Here is a 13412-nt window from a genome sequence, read left to right on the forward strand (position 1 = left end):
TTATTTGAGGTGGGGTTAGGTGGGGTTAGCTAACCCCACCTATTTTTTAGGATGTTTGGGGATAATATAGGGGTTAAGGGATTATTCCACCCCTTAACCCCCAACCAAACAAGGGCTTAGGGAATAAAGGTAGAATATTTTTACAAGTAAACTGAGTCTTTTTTACTTTCCCTGTGGGACATCCGAATCAAGGATCAATATGTTGATCGTATGTTATATACGATTTAGGCTATTTGTAATTCTGGAATCTGCTTTTAATTTTTAGTAGTAGTCTAGCTTTATTGGGAGCTCATATATTCCCAAAAGGATAAATAATTTTACATGTGCGCTGATATGTAACCTCCCTGTAAAAGTATGAATATTGTCATCAGTTAGAGGGACTCGAAATTGGATTCTGAAGCTTGAGTTGATATAAGATCTGTTCTTTCGGAATTCCATAGATCTGATCCTGTACTTTCTATCTTGGGATGATTGATTGATGTGAAATATTCAAAGTTTCCCGGCTCCAGGTTTATAATTTTTGTAATGATCTACTCTCTTCTCTTTTTTGTTGGGAGGTAAAGGCCCTTAGGCATTATTAATTAGTTTTGTTAAAAGTTCATTAAATTTAATATTTTAATTATTTCTTACTAGTTAATTGTTGTTGCTTTATTTATTTAAAAAAATATATATATAACCTTTAAATTTGATGAAAATAGGTGATAAAATTTGATAAAATTTTAATTTATTGGGAACTTTTGCTCTCTCTTTTTTTTAAATATTAAAAAGTTTAAAAGAATTGATTAAACTCTATGGAGTTTTTAAGGATAAAGGGTTGTAATCAATGTCAAAATAGCTTATAATTGACTGGGCTTTCATGCAATTTTACCCAGCCTGTATGAACAAAAGGAGATATAAAACGATCAGTGATTATTACCTCCTCTTACCCGTGAATTTGAAGGGGGTGTTCGAGAACCACGTTAAATTTCTTTTTACTAAATACATGTAGCATTATATTATTAGATCTAAAAAAACATATAAAAACAGGAAATAGAGTGCAAATCTCTGAGTTCTTGTTTGTTTCATCAAAGGTGGAAACTCATGTTGAAATAAACTTTTCAACAAACTAAAGTTCAGGTAACGATTACTCCATTTTTGTTGTTTGTTTGTATTGCTATGGATCTAAAGTCTTTTTAGTTTTACTGGTTTGTTTGTATTGCTAAAGTTTTTTTAGTTTTACTGGTTGCTTGGCAGGAACTAGGAAGTTGATATGCTAATATTTATTATAGTTTTGGTTAAAATATATAGACACTCCTGAACTTTACCCCATTTAGAAATTGATCCCTAATTTTTTTTAAATTTGAATTACACTCCCCTACTTATTAATTTAAGCTCTCTTCTTTGCAATTTTTGAAATTCAGTTAAAATGAAAAAAAAAGGCCAATAAAATACAAAGCAATAAAATACATTTGCAGTTTAAATTTGATCAACATATGAGATCCAAGTTCGAATCCTAGTTGATTCACATTTTCAGCTTCGTTTATTTCTAAATGAAATAAACGAAGCAGGTACCGTGCTACCTATCTCTCTCAAAAAAAAATTTGATCAACATATTTTAGTTATAATTAGTATAAATATAATGCCCATAAAATAGTGGGTTATAAGTTAGGAAGTTAAACAATATTAAGTATATTAGAATTTACATAAAAATTACATCTTAGAAAGTTAATGGTCCTTCAATTTTTCTAAAATACTACTTATTTATTGGCTTATCAAGAAAAATTCGACTGAAACAATAAATCCTAAAATTACTGAAGAAGCGTTTAAATCAAACTTTTAGTAAGTAGAGAGGCTGTAAATCAAATAAAAAAAATTCAGGAGGTAATTTCAAATTCTGCTAAAATTTAGAAGTTGTCTATACATTTTTAACCTTTTTTTTCTTCACATATTTTTTTTCATAAGTAATTTCTCTCTAGAATGAGTCTGAGACAATTATAATTTTTTTAAAAATTTAAATTTTAACTGAAAATAAAGTTATGACTTAAAGTGAAAGAATACACAGGTACTCCAATTTGGTCTGTTTGGTTAAGGAATAAAGCGGGGATAACGAAAGTTATTTCTACTATTACATCAATCGAGTGATTTTTATCCAAAATTTACTGTTTTTGACTATTCCAACATAACTTTTGATAAACTATTCCATTTTTTTTTTTGGATAATATTATTTTAATATTTAATTTTAAGTTTTATTAAAATTATAAATTGAATTAAAATTAAATAATGTAAACATAATATATTCTATATGAGCAATGCTACTAACACATCCCAAAATAGGAACTAGGCTGGAATACTATCAATATCACAAATCTATTGGTTCTATTAGTTTTTTAACCTTTGGATTGAAAAATGTACGGCTAGAATGACGTGGGCCCCCTAGGGTTGAGTCGGTGGTTGGTTGAATAGTATAATCTAATGGGTAAAAATAATCAAATGGTTAAATCTAAGGGTTAAAAAACTAATAGCACCAATAAGTTGATGCTATCGATAGTATTCCAGCTGAACTCTCCAAAATAGAATATACATCTTACACCCACTATATCTAAGGGCTAAAAATTATTTAGATTTTTGTGAATCTTAGGATGGAGCTGTAAGATCTACACTCTTCAAAACACAACTAGAATTTCTCATTATATATTATAATAAATTATTTTTATTATAAAATTATTTATAATAAATTCAACTCTTATTTTCTTTCACTATTCTCTACTATTCTATCAAATTAATCATATATAATAATTTTAGTTATTTTTAAAAATAGCAGCGTCATCAACTAAATAAGATTTTAATTTTATTGCTGAATATTTCAAAATTATTTGAGAGGTAAAAAATTATATCTAATATTCTTAATCCTTGGGAAAAAAAAAGATAAAAAAAAAAAACGGGGCCTAAAAGATCGGCATTTGCGCTCGCCTCCCCAGTTCCCAGTTCCCACTCCGCACTTCTCTCCACCATCCAACCAACGCTCTCCACCCGACGTGGTCCGTTTCTACCCATACATACATAAATACATCATAATACATAACACACATAACACATAACACATAACACATTACATCAACACCGCTTCCTCTCTCTCTCTCTCTCTTTCTCTCTCTTGCTCACCGCTCGTCTCCACCTTCCTCGTCCACACACGCGCGCGCACACAAACCCACGCCCAAGAGCGTCCAAAGAAGGGGGTGGGGTGGCGGGGGGGGAGGAGGAATCGATCGATCGATGGGGGACTCGTCGGTGGGCGCCCTCGTCCCCTCCGTGGTGAAGGCGGAGGCGGCGGCGGCGGCTCCCGCGACCTCCGCATCCGCCCCGGCGCCGTCCTTCTCGGAGACCACGGACGCCGCCGGGGGCGCCGCGGCGGCTGCGGCGGCGGCGGCGGCGGCGGCGGCGGAGGAGGAGAGGGGCCCGGCCATGGCGGTGGATGCGGCGGCGGCGGCGGCGGAGCTCGACAAGGACCTGCTTTGCCCCATATGCATGGGGATGATCAAGGACGCGTTCTTGACCGCGTGCGGCCACAGCTTCTGCTACATGTGCATCGTCACCCACCTCAACAACAAGAGCGATTGCCCCTGTTGTTCTCACTACCTCACCAAGAACCACCTCTTCCCCAATTTCCTCCTCGATAAGGTTTGAATTTGTCCCTATAATTTGTTTCTGAGTTCAAATTGGGTTTTTTGAGTGAGGTGCGGTTGGAATTTTTGTAAAGATCGCATCTTTCTTGATCGTGTGGGCTTAGAACTCGTCTCCCTTTTTCTCTGATCTGGTCTATGGTGCACTTGGTGAATCCATTTTTGGGATTATACCTATACAAGTGAACGAACTGCTAATGCACAAATAGAGGCTAAGAATTTCACACCAATTTGAACAATTACTTGTGCACTATAGATTGAATTGTTGAATAATCAGGGACAAGGGTGACCAAACTACTACTTGGTCGGATTGGTATGTAATTCTTAGAATTGAATGAAAGTAGGCATGCGTATTAGAAATCCACCTAGTATGTTTTACAAGTATTGAAGGAGGAAAGAAATCTCAATTAAAGTGTTCATTTGACTTGTATGGTAGATTGGTGCTTAAAGCAGTAATTTCTTGTAGGTACTGAAAAAGACCGCAGCCCGTCAAATTGCAAAAACTGCATCACCTATGGAGCATCTTCGTCTAGCACTGCAACAGGTCAGTGGTTACTTCACATTGATACATGGGTGTTGCTGGTGCACAATGTTGGAAGTGCTGCTATGAAACTTCTGTTCCGTATACTAAACAGGGATTTATCATGTTTTGGCACATATCAGGAGGTAGTATGGAGTTTTTGCTATCTTGCTTTGTGCTGAAATTCTTGCCCATGGCTTCATATATGATGGTTAATAATATGTTCAGCTGTTTGAGTATGACTAAAATTTACACTTTTCGATACCTATTTTTTTTATAATGACAGGATTTTAGAAGATTCTTCTATCATAAGTTTTCTTACTATATTTACAGCCTTTGAGCAAACGAAGTGAGAGACTAACATCATTCAGCTCTATGGCATGTAGAACATTATACTTTTATGTATACCTTAGTTGGATTTTTATCATTCAACATTTGGCGATGTTTGCATCTTTCTCTATCTTGGTATTACTTTTGTTTAATGTATTATCCGATAGATTGTTTATTTATTTTTTTAATAACTATTCTACTGAAATCGGTGAATATATTCATCACTCATGTGACAGTCCATATATGCAGGACTTTTTTCTAGCTTCTCAGCTTCCATCTACTAGGTTTACAGCCTTTTTTCATGTTTGTCATACTGTATGGAGACAACAGCCATTGTTTTTTTCTATGGGTCAATCCAAAACAACCATAAGGCTATCTTTAAAGTTGTGATAAGACTCTCTGACCCATCATATCTCATAATGCTTAGAATATCTGTGTTCTTCAGCGGAATGGAAGCCTGTTCACTTTTTGTTATCTGGAAGAAACTGTTCTCTAACTTTTCTCGGTAATGTTTCTAGTGTTGTGGGCAACTGAGCATGCCAACTTCCATCCTATATAGAATTTATTCTTAAATGAATTAATTTAAGTGGGAGTGTCAGTCCAGGTGCCGGATTTGTGCTTGGAGATTACTATAAGCAATTTCTTCTTCGAATATTGGTCGGATGGTTGGTTGGTTGCTTGGATAGCTAATTATAGGAAAACTAGTCCATTCGATGTTATATCGATCCGGTCGATCTTTTTTGTGAAACAAGGTTTTAAGTGCCCGTCGGCACGGGCCGTATCCACTGTACCGCACCATGCCAATAATATACCGGCACGATACAGATCCCGTGCCAATGGCATAGCTCAAAACCCTCTATTCTTTAAATTAGTAAGTAATTTTCTCAATAAAGTTCAAAAGATGTGATAAAAAGACATAATAAATAGTTAGAATATTTTGTTGCTAAAGAAAATAAATATTTCATGCTATTATGTGTCGGCACACAAGAATTTTTTTGACCGGCACGCATCAGCACGGCTTGGCGCGCATCGTGCCGTACTGTGCCGGCAAGTTTCCGGCACGATCCCGTGTCACGGCACTTAAATCCTTGTTGTGAAATTATATCGCTTTGTTGCTGAGTATCTGCAATTTTATTCAAAAAGACCATAGCTTTAGTAACTTTTTATCAGTAATGTTCATGCAGAGGAACTGCATGTGTTTCATCAATTGAAATTCAACTGTTACCATTATTGTAGTCAAGTAGAATATTAGTCATCTTAAAAATCACGGATCATCTTTTGCAGACTTAGATGGCTCTTTTCTTGTAGACAGGGATGTGAAATGTCAGTTAAGGAGCTAGATGGCCTGTTAAGACTTCTTGCTGAGAAAAAGAGGAAAATGGAACAACAAGAGGCCGAGACAAACATGCAAATACTGCTTGATTTCTTGCAATGCCTGAGAAAGCAAAAACTAGACGAGTTGAATGAGGTTTGCTTTTGTAAATTTGATTTTGTTTCTTTTGTAGGCCTTCTGTATTTCCACCTTCTGTGGCTATCTTAAAATCTGAATTTTCATATACGCACTTAAAAAACATAATTTCTCAACTATGTACCATTCTACTTGCAGAAGAGACCCTCTTTGAAATGCTTTTTTGCATATGAAACCAACCTCCCCTAGTGGGTCGGGGTGAGTCCCCAACTTATATGTTGAAACTTAGATTTACAGTGCTATATGTTGTATTAGATAATAATTTTGTCAAGATGTATATGTAATATATCACTGGTGTTATTTTAAAACTTTTTGTTATCTTTTCTTAATGTTTCTTCGTAGGCCAGTTAGTTCTGCTTCTAATCTATATTGTGAGGCTAGCGTATCGTACTGGAGTGTAAGTTCATATCCCTTTGGTTCTGCAGGTGCAAACTGATCTACAGTACATCAAAGAAGATATAAGTGCTGTGGAGAGGCACAAAATAGAATTGCACCGTGCCAAAGAGAGATACTCCATGAAATTGCGCATGCTTTTGGATGATCCTGTTGCAGCGAAGATGTGGCCTTCCACAGCTGACAAGAATAGCAATCTCTTTCTCTCCAATGCTCGCAACTCTCTTGTTGGTGTTTGTTCTGGAAATTTACAGGGTAAGAAAGTTGACATGAAGGCCCAAAAGAACAATCAAGGCTTCCAAAGAAGAGATGGTTTTACCGGTTCAGAGCCACCAAATCCTCTAATTCAATCAGGAGTTGCCATAGCTAGAAAGAGACGAATCCATGCACAGGTTTAAGTCTATCATACTTTTTATTGGAGATACTTTTTGTAGTATCTCTCGTCATTACTTAAGTTAAAAGTGAATTTTATATTATATGTCCAATTTTTTTTAATATTTTCTAATTCTTGCACCTCATATTTTGTTATCGAACTAATATAGTTCTTCCAAACTTCTAAATGATTATACCTTTTCAGTAACATAATTACCTAAAAGTAATCTTTGTTGTTCTTGTTTTGTTCGCTCTAAATTGACCTTAATTTATGTACTATTCTAATCGTGCAGTTTAGTGAACTCCAAGAATATTATTTGCAAAAACGGCGTCTTGGTGCAAATCAACAAAGTAGACAAGAAGAAAGAGAGATTAACAGTATAAGCAAAGAAGGCTATCATGCAGGTCTTGAGGACTTTCAGTCTGTGCTGACAACATTTACTCGATACAGGTCCAGCAATTAATTGAGTTCTTAGTCAGGTTTTGAATTTGATGCTTTTTGCATTTGGTTGATAAAAAGATCATTGTACATATATATTTTTTTGCATTATTAATTTCTAAGATCCTATTGTGATTTATTTCTCCCTGTTTTCTTTTTCATTCTTGTACACTTTTGTATAATTCAGTCGCTTGCGTGTCATCGCGGAACTTAGACATGGAGATCTCTTTCACTCAGCAAATATTGTATCAAGGTGAGTAAACGGTGGAAAGAATACTTTGAACTTCTGCATATATCTTTTTTTTAGTGTTACTGTTTTTGTTCTTTAACTAGCTTTGCTGGTTTTGCCATTAGGCTTGCTGCTCATTTTACAAATCTTGATATTAGAATTGGCATATGTGGCTTTTATTTTACAAGTTAAAATGTGTTCATGTTCCTTCCATATGTAGATTAGTTTACAGCCTTGTAACTTATAAAAGCTTTATTGCTTTTTAAAAGCTTTCAGAAACCTTTCACCCGACAATGGGCTTCCATCATTACTTCAAAGGATCCAGCTGGGTTGATACCTTTGAATATTTGAATAGATTACAAGTGCTTGGAGCTAGAAAATTCAAAAGGAAGAGTTACTTGGCATGCACCTTTATATCAGGCAAAGAATATATTCATGAACTAGTCATCCATCACACTTATTTCCGTTACATGCAATGAAGTTAGTGTTGCTTGTTGTTATTAAACCAATCTGCGGGTAACATGAAATCCAAAAAGTTTACAAAATGGAGCCTGATATAATGTCTTAATTATGGGAAATACGTTATGAAATAGAACACAACATTTCTAGCATTTCTTTTTATTATTTTAAAAATAAAAAGAACAATGAAAAAAAAATAAAGTTTGAAAGGAAGAATATGTTATGAAATAGAACACATTATTGGCTTCAACTGTTAGTAGATCTAATAGATCTCCTAGTAGAGAAGTATATCAACATTTCTAAATATCTTTTATTATTTAATTTTTTGAATTAAAAAAAGAGAATGAAAAAATAAAAAAGAAAAATTTGAAAAAAAAAACACTATGGTTTATGAAATTAAACACATTATTGGCTTCAAATGTTAGTAGATCTAAGAGATCTACTGCTATCTCAACATTCCTATCCTTTTCTTTTATTACTTTAATTTTTGAAAATTAAAATAATAATATAGTAAACTAAATTTAAAAAAAAACATTATGCAATAAAAATATTATTAGCTTCAAAAGTCTAAATGATAGTAGATTTAAGAGATCATTATCTTGGCATTTCAAATCGTTTATTTCTTATTCTAATTTTCAGGGTATAAAAATAAGAAAAAAGAATAATAAAAAAAGAAAAAAAAACTTGTAAAAAAAGAATAACACAGAATTGAAAGATTTTTCATTAACAGTCATGAAGAAACCTAAAAAATCTTGATCTACAAATTCTTAAGTTACATGATAGAAGTGGCCAAAAAAAGGCTAAAAAGACCATAGATCTATATCATGAACAAGGTCAATGTTAGAAATTTTACCTTTAAACTTCTTCAAATGCCAAAATCCTATTGTTTTCTGGAGGGAATAAGAGAAAAAGAAAGAGGAGATTTCTCTCTCTCTCAAATTTCACAGCTATGATTAGGTCAAACAGGACCAAAAGCGGTCTTTACTGCCTACCTATACACATCATTTGGAGGTCTGTGACCATCAAAACGTTTCTTTCGACCACCAAAACTGGCATGGGGCGACACAGAGTGGCACACCGTGAGACATGGTGGTACACCCAGCATTTCTGGGTGCCGGGCGACATGGGCCTATGTCATGTGCTGGCACGCCATTGGCAAGGTATGGTACGGGCGGCACAGGCCTGTGCTGCTGGCACAGGCAATCCTTGGTTTCAGACAAGGAAACATCGATGTCAAAATCATTTGATAGTTACGATCCACAGTAATTGCAGCCCGTTTACATTTTTGAGTTTCTTTCCTGCTTAATTGCTAAGTCCAGAGCAATTTTATGATACTTTTTAAGATGCAGCATAGAGTTTGATCGTGATGATGAGCTGTTTGCCACTGCTGGAGTTTCAAAACGTATTAAAGTCTTTGAATTCTCCACAGTAAGCTTTTCTATCTTCTTATCTTGTAAGTACTAGTTTCACCCAAAGATATTAACCTCTTTATCTTGTATTTTCAACAGGTTGTAAATGAACCGTCAGAGGTACACTGTCCTGTTGTAGAGATGTCAACCCGGTCCAAACTTAGTTGCCTAAGTTGGAACAAGTACTCAAAAAACATTATTGCAAGCAGTGACTACGAAGGAATAGTGACTGTTTGGGATGTAAATACTCGCCAGGTATCTATGTTTGTTTTCAACAGCCTTTCCTTTTCAATTACCATCTAATCCCATTTTTAGTTTCACTGATTGCTACAAATGTGGTGGGTAAGAAATGTTCATTACTCTGTATATCCAGAGCGTGATGGAATATGAAGAGCACGAAAAGAGAGCATGGAGTGTTGATTTTTCACGCACAGATCCATCAATGCTAGTATCTGGTAGTGATGATTGCAAGGTAATCCAATACTGCAAATGTTATCTATGTATTACTACTACTATTACATCTTCCTATGCCTCTTGACATGTTAACTATTACAACTGACGAAATGTGACTTGTTAATACTGAGACATTATCTTATGTAGTACATCTTATCTGATTTTTATTTGGCTGCATCTTACTCCTGACAAACAGGTCAAAGTTTGGTGCACAAAGGAAGAAGCCAGTGTGGTTAATATTGATATGAAAGCAAATATCTGCTCTGTCAAATATAACCCTGGATCAAGCATTTATGTTGCTGTATGTAACTATAAACTGTTACTTGTTATGTCTTTTTCTGTTAATACTTAATAAAGGCACCGGTATAGATAACATCATTTTTCAGGTGGGGTCTGCTGATCATCACATTCACTATTTTGATTTGAGAAAAACAAGTGCTCCAGTCCACGTTTTTAGAGGGCACAGAAAAGCAGTTTCCTATGTGAAGTTCTTATCTACCAGTGAGCTTGCATCTGCGTCAACAGATAGTACATTGCGCTTATGGGATGTAAAAGATAATTCTCCTGTATGTGCTTTCAAAGTTGTCCTTATCTGTGTAGTTAATTTTATATGGCAATCTTTATTTTGCAAAGCTGTTTTTGTTTGCCACCTTATCAGCAGCTTCTTTTGGTTATTACCATTTCCAGATAGAACAAAATAAAGTACATGACTCGCATCATATGGACTTGCACAAATTTCCTATATTTCTCCCACGAACTCACATGTGAGATACAAAGAAATTTTCTTCGTTGAAAGAATTTTTCTACATTAACATACCAGTATATAGTTAGTGGAGTAAGTTCTGGAAGTTCAATTTAGGTTGAAATGTGTTTACTTCTGACTAGTCAATATGGCAAGATGGAAATTTGATGCTGAATCTTGTCGTTGCATGCTTTCCACATTTGGTTTTCTTGTTCTTGTAAACCACTCTTTCATAGATGGTTACCTCTATCCAACCTTTAATGATTTGAGATCCTCTAGCTTCTGTACCCTTGCGCAGTTATTGTAAGTAATATCTAACAGTTCTTGGTTTTCTGGCTTTCAATGTTAATTCAGATTTAGGAAAAAAGGGCTGATATCACAACTTATTCTCTCAGGTACGCACATTCAAAGGCCACACAAATGAGAAGAATTTTGTGGGTCTTACGGTAAATGGTGAATACATTGCTTGCGGAAGCGAGACAAACGATGTTTTTGTTTACCATAAGGTTAGTCAAACAAACTTCTTAATCTGCTTCCGATGCCTCCCACAGTTGGCTCAAATCATTTTTGTTCCTCGTTTTCAAAAGCTCTCCTCTCTCCTTCGTATTTTGCTAAGAGAGGTGGACCCCTCATTCCAAACTAACTTGCAAACCTCGCAGGCCATCTCTAAGCCTGCAGCTTGGCATAGATTCGTATCGTCCGATCTGGACGACGCGGATGACGATGCCGGATCATACTTCATAAGTGCTGTTTGCTGGAAAAGTGATAGCCCTACTATGTTAACTGCGAACAGTCAGGGGACCATTAAAGTTCTGGTGCTTGCTGCTTGATTACCAATGAGCTTTGTACCGAGGACAAAGCTCGCCTTCTTATGATTCACTTGTACATTACATGTACTTCGTAAGTGGCTTCGACACGCTTTTCTTTTAATTTATTTTCTCATTCTTATCTGCTATTCTTATATGGAACAAGAAGGCCTTTATCAGGTCATCGATCCTAGCAGCAGTTTTGAAGATAATCAATCAGGTTTAGGCAGATTATGTACATACAGCAACTTGGTTTACACAGTATATTAATGCACTGTTGTTGATCTGATATATCATGCATTTAACATTAGTGCAGGTGCTTCCATTAGTAGTTTCTGAGATTTTTGTTTTTCGTGGTCGACAATTAACAATCTTTTTCTCCAATTAAATGTGGACCGTGCTTCTGTGATGAGAAATTTTTATCCAATTCGCTCGTTGGCTTTGTGATTGCGCGGGCTGAAAGCAAGAGTGGCTGAATTTTTCCATTTGTTTCTTATGTCGATGAGATAGTTATGATATTTTATTTGCGGTACCACCGAAGAACGGAGGAATATATGAGCTATTTAATGTGGTAGGGCCGTAAAAGTCAAAATCTTAAACATTTCATGTTTGGGTCTAGAAGAATCGCAATTTTGATTCAGTTTTAAAGGTTGGGGGTTCAAACCCCCAACCTTTAAAATAGTCTCTTAGAACAACAACCAACTACCACAGCGGCAGTCAAGATCATGCGACGATGGATTACTATCATAGTATGAAATCACTAATGATTTTTTATTTGATAGTTTACTAGAATATTTTTTATTTTATGGCATGTTTGGTCCATGATTGAAGTGAGAATGAGAAATTTAATTATATTGTTATTAGAATGGAAATCGGAATGGATAATTGAAAGACTTCAACTTTTGATAGAATGTTTTAGTTAAGAGGTAGAAAAGTGGTGAAAGGCGAGAGATGGGGCCAATTCAGAATTCAAAGTCGGATTGTGGTATAAATTTATTGAATCATTTCTATTCTAGAGTGGAATGGATATAGGAATAAAACAAACAACAACTATCGAAATCAGTAAAATTCTGATTTTAAAATTTGAAATAGGTGTACTAAATAACCCCTTAATTCATTATGTCATTACTCTGTTACTATCTATACCTATATATTATTTTTCCTAAATTTTTGCCACGTGATGAATTCTCCTTCACCGCTGGCTTCCCTCTTCCCACTCTCATTTCCATCCAATGCTTCATTTTTCTAACCCTTACCTTTTAATTAATGAATTTATATAGTCCTATCTTCACCCAATATTTTATCTTCCTATCCCTCATCTCTGAATTAATGTATTTATATGATCTTATCTCCACTCAATACTTTATCTTAATAACTCCCACCTCTCAATTAATGTGTTTGTATGATTTCATCTCCATCTAATGCTTCATCTTTTTAGCTTCCACATCTCAATTGCTTTCACAAAAATAAATAAGTAAAATAAAATTTCTTCGTACTTTTTTTTATATTGTTTTTTTTTACTTATTTTCTTGGCGCACAAAAAGGGCTAATGTTTTGTAATTTTTTAAATTTTTTTTTTTAATTGTGTGTGGATTGAAATTAGGATTCTGAGAATCGCGACGGGGCGCGGCAGGAGGAAATGGTGATGAATTTGGAGTCAGTAAGGGGAAAAAAATAATGGATGTGGAAGAATCTATACATAATTAACATAGTCGTGACGAAGGAAAAAGCTCGATACTAGCGGTGAAGGCGATGTAAAGATCGGAATTTGCCTCCCCGACGTCAATAGGGCGATGAAGGTGTGTTTGGTGTAGAAATTTTTTTATTGCTTTTTTTATTATTGTTATGTGTGATTTATTTATCGAAATTATAAATTTTTCTATATCTATACCTATATTTGTTTTATATCTTATATTTGTATTTATTGAAGTTTCATATCAAATCAAAAAATTTAAAATTTTTATTTTATTTATATTTTATCTTTTATAATATCATTCCGTCGCAATGCGCAGGTAACTTTACTAATTATTACATAAAATTCAGAAAAGCTCCTCTCATAATACTATAGAAAATTTCTCCACTTCGAATTTTGTTCAGCAACAGGACACAAATTAACTACAATAACTTTGCTAA

At 34.8% G+C, this 13412-nt stretch overlaps 1 protein-coding gene across 4 annotated transcripts; it reads left to right on the forward strand.

The window, feature by feature from the left end:
- On the forward strand, nucleotides 3238-13143 carry LOC109727036 (E3 ubiquitin-protein ligase COP1). 4 transcript variants are annotated; one of them, XR_002220698.1, is made up of 14 exons: nucleotides 3238-3657; nucleotides 4126-4203; nucleotides 5822-5977; nucleotides 6403-6762; nucleotides 7036-7193; nucleotides 7369-7434; nucleotides 9213-9297; nucleotides 9378-9533; nucleotides 9652-9750; nucleotides 9928-10032; nucleotides 10118-10297; nucleotides 10869-10979; nucleotides 11133-11373; nucleotides 12883-13143. XR_002220698.1 is itself a non-coding variant. In XM_020256898.1 (13 exons), exons 1-13 carry the CDS (start codon nucleotides 3253-3255, stop codon nucleotides 11301-11303), a joined length of 2130 nt encoding a protein of 709 aa, XP_020112487.1. In that variant the 5' UTR covers nucleotides 3238-3252; the 3' UTR covers nucleotides 11304-11695. The 4 variants fall into 4 exon arrangements, 2 of the variants coding, with proteins under 2 accessions (XP_020112487.1, XP_020112505.1); XR_002220697.1 differs by lacking the exon at nucleotides 12883-13143 and adding an exon at nucleotides 11460-11695; XM_020256898.1 differs by lacking the exon at nucleotides 12883-13143 and having other exon boundaries at nucleotides 11133-11695.

The sequence above is a fragment of the Ananas comosus genome, linkage group 2, assembly GCF_001540865.1.
Source record: "Ananas comosus cultivar F153 linkage group 2, ASM154086v1, whole genome shotgun sequence".
NCBI classification, from domain to species: Eukaryota; Viridiplantae; Streptophyta; class Magnoliopsida; order Poales; family Bromeliaceae; genus Ananas; species Ananas comosus.